The following is a 13,018-nucleotide window of genomic DNA, read 5'->3' as shown; positions in this document are numbered from 1 at the left end:
ACATCATTTCTTATAGCCAGAAGATATGAAAAATATGTCTCGTAACATATGGGTATCTGATGTGAATCAGCCAATACTTTCCCAGGTACATTATAGTAGTAAGATGAGTGTAAAGACTCCTGAAGGATACGTTCTGAGCTTTAACCATTTACTGTCGGTCACAGGGAAGTACTTTTGGCGACTAACTCGAGAGAAGCACCTAGTATCTCTACGTCCGGCTCAGATACATCGTTTCTGGCGGGGTCTTCCTCCCAATCTGGACAGTGTGGATGCCGTGTACGAGAGGCCTGGAGACCATAAAATAGTCTTTTTCAAAGGTAAATCTCTGACTGTGTGTTTCCTACAGCACTGATGTTGAATTTGTCTGTGTGGATCTTGACAAACCAGGCATACTTTTGCACTCTTGCTGCTCCTTTCAAGTACAGTTTACATGGATGTTTTTAGAGTGTTTCTGAAGCAATTACGTAGTTGCATTGAAAATTATGTTGGTGGCTTTTCTTCTATCAATTTTGACCTTTATGGCCACCTTCTTCAGGTCTGAAGTACTGGGTATTTAAAGATAATATCGTGGAGGAAGGTTACCCTCGTCCCATCAGTGACTTCGGCCTACCCTTGGAGGGAGTTGATGCAGCCTTTGTTTGGCTCCACAATGACAAAACCTACTTCTTCAAAGACAGCCGCTACTGGCGTTACGATGACCACTTGCGACGCATGGACCTGGGCTACCCGAAAGACAGCACGCTTTGGAAGGGGCTGCCTCAAAATGTGGACGATGCTATGAGGTGGTCCGATGGTGAGTAGTAATAAAAATAATTTTGTCTTCACTTGCCATTTTAACTTCAATCTTGTTAACGTGCTAGGTGTATACAATTCATGAAGATTCTCTTGTAAGGATAACACTGAAAGAACTGATTCTCTTTGACATACTAGTTACACAGAAACAGCTATGAAGATGCATTTCATTATCAGTGCAAAACTACTCAAATCATGTTTCTCCACAATTGCTGGAAATTAATGAATCCTGATTTATCAGTGAAGTAAGCGTGTTCAGTAGGAGAAAACACATGCACTATGACCCACAATCACATTGCCGTCACATCAGGGGGACCAGATACGTATCTGATTCCAGACTACGTGTGAGAGTTGTCTAAAAAACAAATCAAACTACTCTGCAATTCTAGTTACCTCTGAGGAGCATATCATGACCTTTTAGCTACAGTGTCCTAAAAGGTCAAACATTCTGCTTAAGAAACACATGGCAACAGACAAAAGACAAGTAAAGTAGGAAAGCATCAATGCAGTCCTTTATTTGTATTATTTGTGAAGTGTTTCTTAAAAGTCTTGCCTTTTTTGTTGTCAAATTGATGCTTTTGATTTCCTTTTTGTTTCAATTTCCATGTATTTTCGGAAGTTGCCAGGCATTTGCTCTTGTAGGCCAGAGTATTCTCTTGTGTGGAAATTATTGTTATCAAATGCTTTTATCACTTTCAAAAACTTCACTTTTTGTTGTACTGAGAAAGCCCCACAAATCAGCTCCACAACATTGCACCTTGAAGAAAGTGAAAAATTGTGTGATTAGCTGGTGAACATAAAAGAACATTTAGCTGTTAAAGATGTAAAGTGTTCCTCTGAATTGTTGGAGAGCTGCTAGATGTGTAAATACGCAATTCTTTACTTAATCAATGTTAGTATCTAAAACATAAAACTCTATCTCAACCCCATATGGGTTGTTTGTTTTTCTAATTCCCAGAGCCTTAGGAGTTGGATGGTTCAGTATTTTAGCTTTTACTATGACTGCACTCTTCTGGACAAAGACTTTGGATATTGAAACTGGAGTCTTTTGGAGCCACTCTTCCAGGCCCTTATTCTCCTATCACCACTTTGGCTTGCACCATCCACACTTGTTCCAGCTGTTCCTTCAGCCCCTGGTACTTCTTGGTCTTTTTATGTTCCATCTTACCTTACCTTATCTTGCTCATCATTCTGGAACTTAAAATCCCGCAAGATTTTTACTCTGTTGTCTTCAATCACTTTTGATGGTGACTGAGGAAGCTGAGATGAACACTTCCTCTCTCAACAACTGGCCCTGATAAGACTGGGAAAGTGTGTGTCTTGAAATTCATGAGATCCGTGTGGATCATATTCTCTAGTGACCATACGTGAAATAAAAAGTATTTTATCAGGCTCCCAAAATGTCGCTGCTCATCTTCTTTTTCAGCTTAAAATGTTTATTAAACTTGGATATGTGAGTGTCACCCTCACAGAATGCAACCCACACTGTGTGAACTGACTGTGGCTTCAGTGACCACAGCCAAGACTTGACTCTTTTTGAGAGAGAGCCTACTCTTCTGTTGTCACTGACTGGTTGTGGCAGCATGGGCACTGTCGTCTGTTCATATATAATTAGTCTGATTATAGTCTGGAAAATTTCTGAAACACATCAAGGAAGAAGTGTCGGTGCCAGATGGGTAGATTTCTCTGTACTACATTCCAGAAATTGGCTCATAGTTTTATTACACACAGTCAGCTACTGATCCAACAATCGACAATCATTTAATCGGCCAGCCATATCCAGTCAGCCAGCATCCTCTGACTTAGAGTCAAAGGTGTTTTAAAAACAGAAGAAACACAAACCTTCTACAACAAAGTAAAAATGATTTGTCAAATAATGTGTGAAATATGCAATAAATCTGCAGATCAGGAGTTTCTATGTTGCACATGACACAGACATTAATGTGAGGCCCCAGAGCATTTATCCATTTTACTGAGGCCTTAGTGAGCTTTGCCAGTCTTTGCGCTTATTGCACTAAAACATGTAGTTTAATTTCTAAATGCACAAATAATATCCACAAGTTCAATCACTGCCACCAAAAACTTAAAAGATATTAGCAAATCCCATATGTGGAACGTGTGAGGTCATAAAGATATTTTTCATCCAAAGTTCTGTGTGTGCTACCTTTGTTCCTTTGGGTGTTTAAGGTTGGAACACATTTTGCCCACCTTTTTCAAAATGATTCTAATTAACAAGCAGAGGTGCTTGGAAAAAGCGGTTAAAAGCCGTAAAAAAAAAACAACACTAATGAAATATTCAGTATCGGTATGAAAGTCAATACTGATAAAAAAAAACACTAGGGACCTCAACAGGAAAGTTTTTAAATGTAGCTTTTGTAATTTACACCATGTGCAAATAATTTCATGAGGGGTTTATGAGACTGTCAACTTAGTAAAAAAACAATTTAAATAAAATTACACTTCTCTGTAAAGAAAACATGATATTGAGCTCCAATAATTTTAAATAATGACTGTTACACCAATAAAATGCATTAATCCAAATGCTTTTATGGTTTATATTATTACTAGTGTGTGTCCCTTCTTATTGCCCTCTTTCATCTGCCCATTAAACCCTTTTCTTTCCTACCCCTCTCCTTTCACTCCTCTTAGTTCTCTAACTGTGGCCAGTTTTATTGGGTTAGATGCTGTATTGTGATTGTTGTTGAAGCACTGAATCTGCTTTGTCAGTAATCTTTACAGGCTATGAGCATCTGTGCCCGCAAAGCATTCCAGTCTTTTACCTCCTATATAATGTCAAGCACATGAGATAAAACCTATGCATACATATACATATACATGATTCTGTGCGTGTGCGTGTGTGTGTGTGTGTGTGTGTGTGTGTGTGTGTGTGTGTGTGTGTGTGTGTGTGTGTGTGTGTGTGTGTGTGTGTGTGTGTGTTTGTGTGGAGTTAATAAGTTAATAATAAGCAAAAAGCAATCAATATTCTAACACTGAATTTGCAGAAGGGCTTCGACATTTTGATATTTTAATTGCTGTTACAGTAATTTAAATAGTCATGGTTAGGGTTAGAGTTTTAGTGAATGGTTCTAATAAAAATATATGCTAGTTTTAACCTTGTTTTCCAATTAAACATATTGCAAACAAAACTTTTTTTTTCTTCTTGAGTGTTGGTTTAATATTTCTAATGTTAGATGTTGAAGTCTTATTAATAATCCTTTTGAGATCTAGAGCTAAACAGCTTTGAAACTGAGTGTGTTTCATGAAGTGAATCATTGTGTAGGACATGAGGAGAATAATGGTGTGTGACTTAATGACTTAATGAACCGCAAGGAATGAAATGAATCAGTAAGTCAACTGTCAAATTGTCAACCAAAACAAAGAATAAAAATTATTAACAATGAAGAGTTTGACGATTTTCTCACAGTCAGAACAAAACGATAAAATAATCTCTTTTCAGTTTTATCATTTAAGATTTAATTGATTTGATTAAGTTGGGCCTAATATTCCCAACGGAGTGAGTGTTTGGACATTGGACTGTAATGAGACATGAGCCCAGTTCTATTCCCATTAATCTTGAAGTCAGTCAACATATAACATTCATACTTTATCTTTTGTTTAAGGATGGGGGTCAGATTATGATAGCAGCCTGGTTAGTAGAGCCAGATGTCTCCCTAGGGCAACACATTGAAGCTCATCTTGATGAATCCCAAGACTCTCTCAGGCTGAATGAGATATGTCTTCTCTCCTTTCCATGGTCGCTGATATCCGTATAATTGGAACACATCCATTGATCCCCATTATTGTATGTGAGCTTGGCCAGTATGATTGTAAGGTTATGAGAAAAACGGTCCTTCTTACTTGATTTATTACTTTGGTAAAGTTTCCTAATAGGTTTGTGCTTTCTGTTGCTGGTTTTATATTTTTCTAAACAACACAACTGAAACGCAGGGTATGTTTTAGGATTCTTACCTTGTGATTGACAAGCTTGCTACCATTATGTGACTTTGGGGGGTTCTACATTAGAAGAAAGAAGTGCATCAGTGTTTCTTCCACAGCTAAAGCCTGTCTGAACAGCTGCAATGATAAAGCATGGCTTCGGAACAGGAAAGGGGTGAGTCATGGTAGGTTTGCGCAGCCATTATTCTTGCTAACATGCAGGGTAATTTGCAAGGTGTGATGACACAAGTAAGGTGGACATCAGTGTCTTTACTACAAGAAGAGGCTGAAGGGTGTACAACTGTGCCAATGTCGTTTAACTGGGTTTGTTGTGCTCAATAAAGTATTTACATTCTACTGTCACTTTTACCAACATCATACATTTCACTTTTAAATCAAAACTACAATAACAAAATCTAAACTAAAAGGTATTCAAGTGAACATAGCTTGAAAATGAAAAGGGTCAATGCATCCATATTTGATGATTATAATTTGCACATGATTGGTAAAATGACAAAATCTGGTTTTGGCACAGGACTAAAAGGTTAAACAGAAATGTGTGGTATAGATAAATATCAAGTTAGTGGAATAATGTAATGACTGAGCTCTGACATGGATGCTTTTACATTGATGGATTACATCAGCCTGACCCTGACATTTACTTTGACAAGACAGAAGCCTGATCTGGAGCCAGTCTCTGGGAGTGGGGAAAGGTTCCTGACTGTTACCTAGCAATTATAATAGGTCAAATGCTGTGGGCTTATTGCCTTCGCATGGGGATCAGTAACACTAGCTTACTTTAGCATTACAGTATATTCCAAACAAATCCTCTTCAAGGAATACCTCCTCCAGGTGAATGTAGAGATTACACTTTGATAAAACAACTGCAGTTGTTAAAAACAGGCTCTAGAACAGGTAATTAGGTAATTAGGAGGTGCTCGTCTTTATTTCTGGCCATTCTCGATGGGATCAAACAACATCATCCTGCAGTCACTCCCAGCTGATGAAAACATTCATATTCAGTATATGTACACCGAATGTGAATTCAGTGTGGTTGTAACCAGTTTAGAATAAAGAGAGAGCAGTGGGTGAGAGGGACAAGAAGAAGAAAAAATGAAATATGGTGACAACTCACTGTGACTGTGAGTGATAAATCACGGGCAATAGGTGGATAAGAAATAATATGATTGGACAAGTGATAAGATAGGAGGAGAATATAGGAACCAGACTTACGTCACATGAAGCAGCTGCACTGTTTTGGTTATACAACAACAAAATTGTTCATCTCTGCTCCATTTTTTTTTTGCATTTTACTGCATTTCAAAAACACAGGCTTATATTGTTCCTATACACCTCTCTCTCTCTTTCATTCTCTGAAGGCTCATCCTATTTCTTCAAGGGGAAGGAGTACTGGCGAGTGCCGAGCAGTGACATGGAGGCGGAAGCAGGATACCCGAGACTCATCTCTAAAGATTGGTTGCTCTGCACCGAGATGCAGTCGGACTCTCCAGACACGGAGCCCAAAGGCACGGAGACAAGAGGCAACGTGCATCATCACCCAGACCACGCAGAGAATGGATACGAGGTGTGTTCCTGCACCTCCGACACGGCCTCGCCTTTAGGCGCTCGCCCTTCCCCATCTCCTATGTGGCTGCTGCCACCGCTCTGGACGCTTTCGCTCGCCCTCCGCAGTGAACTGCTATGATACATGGGACAAAGTCCTTAAGATGGAGGCGAGGAATTTTGGAGAGCCTAGAACACAAGCTGGGAAATTTTCTTCCTTTAAATATTGGTTGGTATGTTTTGCTATTATTTTCTTGTTATTTATTTCGCACTATTGAATTTGATGGTCATCTAAGCGCCCTGCAGTCTGGTACTATATACATACATTACCACAATAACAAACTGTTTTATATAGTAAACAGTAATCTACCGACATTGACAATGTTAAAACTGTGCTTTACAACCTCCACTTCTGTCTCTTTGTTTCGTCTTCAGTGGCTTAAGGACACTGACCGGAACCGTAAAAATAATATTTTCCTTACACAAAGTACAAGGGTTTTGCCTCAATGATGGCATCATGGGATGTAGGCAGGTCAATTGGTAATTGGCATATGGCGATGTAGATTTTCTCCAGCTGAACTGTAGCCAAGATGTTGAAGTCTCGCTCTATGAAAAAGTCCTTCGAACTCTTCTAGGTCACATTCGGTTATAATGTGTACTCCAAAATTTGCAAAATAATTAATTTCTCTCTATTTTTATATCTAAATTGTATCGTGTTTTCTTCTCACAAAACAAAATATCAAGAGTTCTTACATTAAAAAAACAATTTTTATCATTGTGGTCTATCAGAGTGTCATGATGGACAAATAGCTTTACAATTAGTAGATGTAACTGCGCTAAAACAGTTAGCTTACTTAGCCAGTTAGCTAACCTAATCTTTGAGTTATCAGAATCCAAATGGCTTTGGTCTATTCTCTCAGGCCATGTTTCATAGGTCTTTTTGAATTTTAATCAGCAGGGGTCCCAGGTGGAGTCATCCAGCTCGTGCTCATGCTCATCATTATCAATAACAAGTTGCTCCTTGTCTGACCGTTATCAAAGGAAACACGTTCATTTACAGTAAAATACATCCCTCAACCTAAAGTTTCACGATGAATTTAATAGGTAGACAGGTGGGCAGATATAAAACAACCTTTTTAGGTTAAAGGCAGGCTCGACAGTTATGCAAATTAAGTGGGCTTAATCTACTTCCTGCCGAGAATTATGTGAGAAGATTACCATTACCACATCTGTGTGGTACATTCAATTTAGTATAACACCTAATAGTGAGGAAAGAAGTGAGCTCTATCCACCATGACAAACACTTAAATGATTCTGGATTGTTGCTTTACGTTTATGTCCCGGTAAAATAATCCAGTCGCAGTTGATCTTCTTATCTTATCAGGAAGAAAAACATCTGATCAATCAAAATGTCAGACCGTTGCTTAAAATAGCGTGTGTTGGAGTTGATCTATCAGTCCGAGAGAAAAGCCATTATGTCAACTCATCCCGACAGAAAGAGGTGTCTGAAAAACTCAACCCACAACAAACAGTGGCATCTGCTATATAGATACTGTAGTTGGGACTGACATGTATCTTGGGAGACAGGTGAAAAGTACCTTGGGATGTAGTGTAGATAAACAGTTTGGTTTACACATGAATGGCCCCATGGGATGCTGACAGGAAGACAAATGAAAGGCTTGCTTGGACAGGTCGACAGCTAGATGAATGACTCCCAGAGCTGTAAACAGGCTGACCAGGGAATTCAGTGCAGAATAAAGAAAAGGGCACATCCAGCTGTCCAATCGAAGACCAAATAATGATTTCCTGTAAACAAAAAAACTGTTAAAACCCAGGAGTTCCTCAGTGTTGCTTAGTGCTAATAGCTTAATTAACTTACCTGCCCTCTCCCATTTTATGAGGAACTGCAGTATCTACATGAAGTTGTGAATTGAAATTTGCATTCAATTTAACATTCGCTTAAAATATCAGTGGATATGTTGGTTTTGTTTGTTTTTTTGTAATGAATAAGAGTTTGATTCTATCATTGAAGTTATTGGAGTCTTTTTTTGAATCACTTCAATTTCTCTAAACATTTCAATTTCCTTCTGGTGACATTTTTAGAATATCTCACAAGATAACATTTGAATTTATTGTTCCTGATATATTTACCTGAAATTTAAATACACAGACGGATATATTTGAGTCAAAATGTTCAATGGTTCGTGCAAAACCAAGTGGACTGTACGTATTTCAAGGTGTGTTTTCTAATGTAAAATATTTTTGTAGAAAAAATAAAAAAGAATCTGAATGATTTGACTGGTTTTGTTTCCTGACAGATGATTTAAAGTTCTCAACTGTGTGGGTGGAATGTTTGTTCATCCATCCATTCAACCATCCATCCATCTTTTATCGTTTATCTGTAGTCGGGTTGCGAGGGCAGCAGCTTCAACTGGGAGCCCCTAATTTCTCTGTCCCCGGCCACATCCTGAAGCTCTGACTGGGGGATCCCAAGGCGTTCTCAGGTCAATGTTGAGAAATAATCCCTCCACCTGGTCCTGGGTCTGCCCCGAGGTCTTCTCCCAGCTGGACATGCCAGGAACACCTCCCTAGGGAGGCATCCACACCAGATGCCCAAACCACCTTGGTTGACTCCTTTCAACGTGAAGGAGCACCGAGTCTACTCTGAACCCCTCGTGAATAGCCGTGTTTCTCACCATATCTCTAAGGGATACACCAGCAATCCGCCTGAGAAAGCCCATTTCTGCCACTTGTATCCACAATCTCATTCTTTCGGTCATGACCCATTTTTCATGACCATAGGTGAGGGTAGGAACGAAGATTGAATGGTAGATGGAGAGCTTTGCATCTCGGCTTAGTTCCCTCTTTGTGGCAACGGTATGGTAAAGCGACTAGAATACCACTCCTGCTGCCCCAATTCTCCGTCCAATCTCACGTTCCATTTTTCCCTCACTCGTGAACAGGAACCCAAGATACTTAAACTCCTTCACTTGTGGAAGGACTTCATTCCCCACTTGGAGAAGGCAGTCCACCGGCTTCCTGTAAGGACCACGGCCTCAGATTTGGAGGTGCTCATCCTCATCTCCGCCGCTTCACACTTGAAGGCAAACCAGACCAGTGAGCACTGCAGGTCACAGGCCGACGTTGAAAACAGGACCACATCATCTGCAAAAAGCAGCAATGCAATCCTCAGGCCACCAAACTGTAAATCCTCTTCGCCACAACTGCGCCCCAATATCCTGTCCATGAAAATCACAAACAGAATTGGTGATACAGCGCAGCCCTGGCGAAGGCCAACAGCCACTCAGAACAAGTCTGACTTACTGCCGAGAATCCAAATGCAGCTCTCACTTTGGGCATATAGGGACTGGATGGCCCTAAAAAGGTCCCCCTCACCCCATACTCCCGCAGTACCTCCTACAGTATATCCCTGGGGACCCGATCGTACGCCTTCTCCCATACCCTCTGTTTTGCCTCCATCACAACCCAGGCTGCAGTCCTTCTGGCCTGTCGGTACCCTGCAAATGCCTCAGGAGTGTCCAGGGACAACATGCCCCTGAAAGGTTCAGTCGGACAGCTTCCCTGACCACCGGGGTCCACCACGGCTCCGGCTCCTTCCCTGCTAGTCCACCAAGCTCCGGCTCCTTCCCCGCTAGTGAGGTGACATTCCACATCCCCAAATCCAGCTTCTGCCACCCAGGTCTGGTCCCTTGTGACCCCCTGTCATTACTGCCACCCATATGGCAGCGCACCCAGCCCTGTCGATCTGCCCTGTGGGTGGTGGGTCAACAGGGGTAGAAAAAATCCACGTTGCCCTTTCGGGCTGAGTCCGACTGGGCCCCGTGGCAGACCTGACCACCAGGCGCTCACTGACGGCCCTCCATCTTGGCCTGGCTCCTGACGTGGAACCCGGGTTTCCTCCGGGCAGGGTCACTTGTTTCCCTTTTCGTTCTTTCATGGGGTCTTCTGAACCATTCTTTGTCTGGCCCTTCACCTGAGACCTGTTTGCCTTGGGTGACCCTACCAGGAGTACAAGACACCCGACAACATAGCTCCCAGGATCCCTACGGCACACAAACCTCTCCACCACGATAACGTCATCAACAGATGAGTACCGTAATATCAGCAGCTCAGATGCTCCAAAGTTAACCGTTGGGACTGAAAACCTTAAATAAATGTGATATAATATTGTATACTTCTAGAACCGCTTGTCAGTCATACAATCTTTCATCAGTGCATTAGAGTCAGTAAGATAGTGAAGACAGAAGATCTTATAATATCCACAACCAGTTTTTATTTAAAATGTTAAAATATCAATAGTCATTCAGTAATTCTTGCTCTTATAATTTCCTTAAGTCTTCTGCATCGTAGGATTGAATGCATGAATACAATAGCCATTTAATAAAAGCAATTTTCTTGTAATAGGTTGCTTTCAATACACATTTGTCTAATTGTCATAATTTATCAGTTTAAAATAGATCACTTTGTTATTCCCCCCTCATCACTCTGTTGCCGGGACTTGCAGCTCGAGAGACCACCGAGAAATTTCCCTCCTCCCACTTGACACACTTGAGTGGTGTTAATTAACTGGTGCGGCTCAGTGGCCACCAGGAGAGCATTTGTCCCCAGGTTCAGCGATGCACAATGGGTCTTATTCAGTTTGTCCAACTGATCCTGTATCCTAATCGTTGAAATAAATGTGTAGCAGCTTGTAGGCAATTTTCAATATAGGTATTAAATGAAGGAAACATAAAGACCATTTGTTCAGTCTGTTTTTTAAACCATTAAATTTGTTATTGCTTTTGAAAAATCCTTTCTTTTTTTATCAGCAATTCTACATTCACAGTTTTTAATTATATCACAAGCTGGCTTGCTATTGATTGGCACTGCTGTTTAACAAATGTAAGAAATAAAACAAACCATGCACGTATGCATAAAAATCAAGACGTCTCTGCCTCTGTCAGCCCTGAAGCGTGACCGTCACATAATAAACGCAATTAATTATATTCCAATTTAACATAAGATATGAAGACAATAAATCAAGCATGATCTATTTAACTTTTTCCTGGTACATTTCATAAAAGTGACATGAAAAAATGGACGATAAAGAGATAGTGAACATCTGGATGGGGACCTTCACTGAAACCACTGATACAACTCAAGCAGAGAAATTAAAAATATACAAAGAAATGGTAGAAAAATAACCTCAAGGGTGAACACAGACATTGAATCATCTCTGTCAGCATATTGAGCTTATTTTTTATAGCTTAATGTGAGAATCCACCACAGAAGTGTCTTTCACAAAGAGTACTCACTCAATAAATATTGTCCCATGGATATATATATATACAAAATTACAAAGTAGTGCTTCAATAAATGTAATATAAATAACCTGAGCAAAGTAATATACCAGCAGAGTATTTGCACTTGTGTTTGCACAATGGACAAGAATAGGTAAAACTAACAATCGCATTCCACAAAACGTCACGAGGACTTCAAGTATTAGTGGAACCATTGCCTCCACATATGACGGCAAGGTTCGTCTTCATGCATGCTGTGGACAAAGCATGCATGAAGCAACAGTGCAATGTGGGTAATCAAAGTAGAAGCAAACCTTTAAAGCAGTCATCTTGTCATTTCATCACACTCTAACATTTGGATTACATAACCTCCTGCAACTCCTGCAAAAAACAAACATAAGTGGGACTAATCAAATAGTGTATTAACAATCTTTCTGTTTTTGTTTTTCAGATGTCTGTAGGCTCACATCTAATGTCAGTCAACATTGTTTTCCTATAGTTAGTCTGAAGAGATGCTCAAGTAGTGATGCCACTTTGGAAGGCAGGAGAGGTGAGCAACAGAATTTTAAAGAAGCAAAATACAGGGCAGCTGATGACAGCGTTCTCCGAATCTCACTGGGCTGTCAGTCTGCCTTGTCTCTGATGGGCAAACAAACTTATTTATCAGGTGAATGTGAAAAACCCTGAAGGCCCTTAATCCAGTCAAGATAAGACAGCAGCACGTGACTATCTAAAGATTACTGTTCTCTTTTATTATCCAGCTGGTGTTAATATGAATCAGAAATATTGCTTATTTAAGTATTTCAGAGGGGTGGAAGCTCAAAGATGTCCAATCTCTACAGCCTAAAATTTAATCATTTCTCTGTCTCTAGCTCTTAACCTCATCGATCTCAAATATCAACATCGGTACTGCTGTCATTGTGGGGGGAAAAAACACGTTAAGTCTAAGAAGGTGCAGCACATAAGTCGATTAATTCCCTCAAGTGATGTTACTTGCTTGATGCTGATGGCCTGCGGCTGCATTAGCTCCTGCTAACGTAATTTACCTGAATCTATGAGCAAAGTGGTTGATGAGCGGTTTCTCTTTCTCTATTTCATGTTTACATCTATGTATTCATTTAGTCTCATTCAAAACATGTTAACAAAATACAGTCCATATCTTCCAGTGCAAGCAGATACTACAGTCAATAAAAGCAATGATAAATCAATAAGACTAGATACCATATAACATATAATAAAAAAAACAAGTAGATATATATTATCTTGTGAGTACAGCAGCATGTGAGTCATTGATTTGTCTCACAGCATCAGGAGAGAAGCTGTTTATCCCCTGATGCAGCACTGTCTCCTGCCTGAGGGGAGCGTCACAAACAGTCCATTTACGAAAATGCAGGAGACCCTCGTCCTACATATGTTCTGGAAAATTT

General features: G+C 40.2%; 1 protein-coding gene across 1 annotated transcript in view; it reads left to right on the top strand.

The window, feature by feature from the left end:
* mmp17a (matrix metallopeptidase 17a) overlaps positions 1 to 8,522 on the top strand; it is a 78,214-nt gene extending 69,692 nt beyond the window's left edge. The window contains exons 8-10 of the mRNA XM_068335107.1: positions 165 to 317; positions 536 to 793; positions 6,108 to 8,522. Of these exons, the coding sequence (XP_068191208.1) occupies positions 165 to 317; positions 536 to 793; positions 6,108 to 6,433 (737 nt within the window). The 3' untranslated portion in view covers positions 6,434 to 8,522. The remainder of the gene's footprint in view (positions 1 to 164; positions 318 to 535; positions 794 to 6,107) is intronic.
* Positions 8,523 to 13,018: the final 4,496 nt, after the last annotated feature.

The sequence above is a fragment of the Antennarius striatus genome, chromosome 15 (genome assembly GCF_040054535.1).
Source record: "Antennarius striatus isolate MH-2024 chromosome 15, ASM4005453v1, whole genome shotgun sequence".
Taxonomy (NCBI): Eukaryota; Metazoa; Chordata; class Actinopteri; order Lophiiformes; family Antennariidae; genus Antennarius; species Antennarius striatus.
The sequence above is the reverse complement of the archived record's forward strand: the minus strand, read 5'-3'. Positions and strand labels throughout refer to the sequence as shown.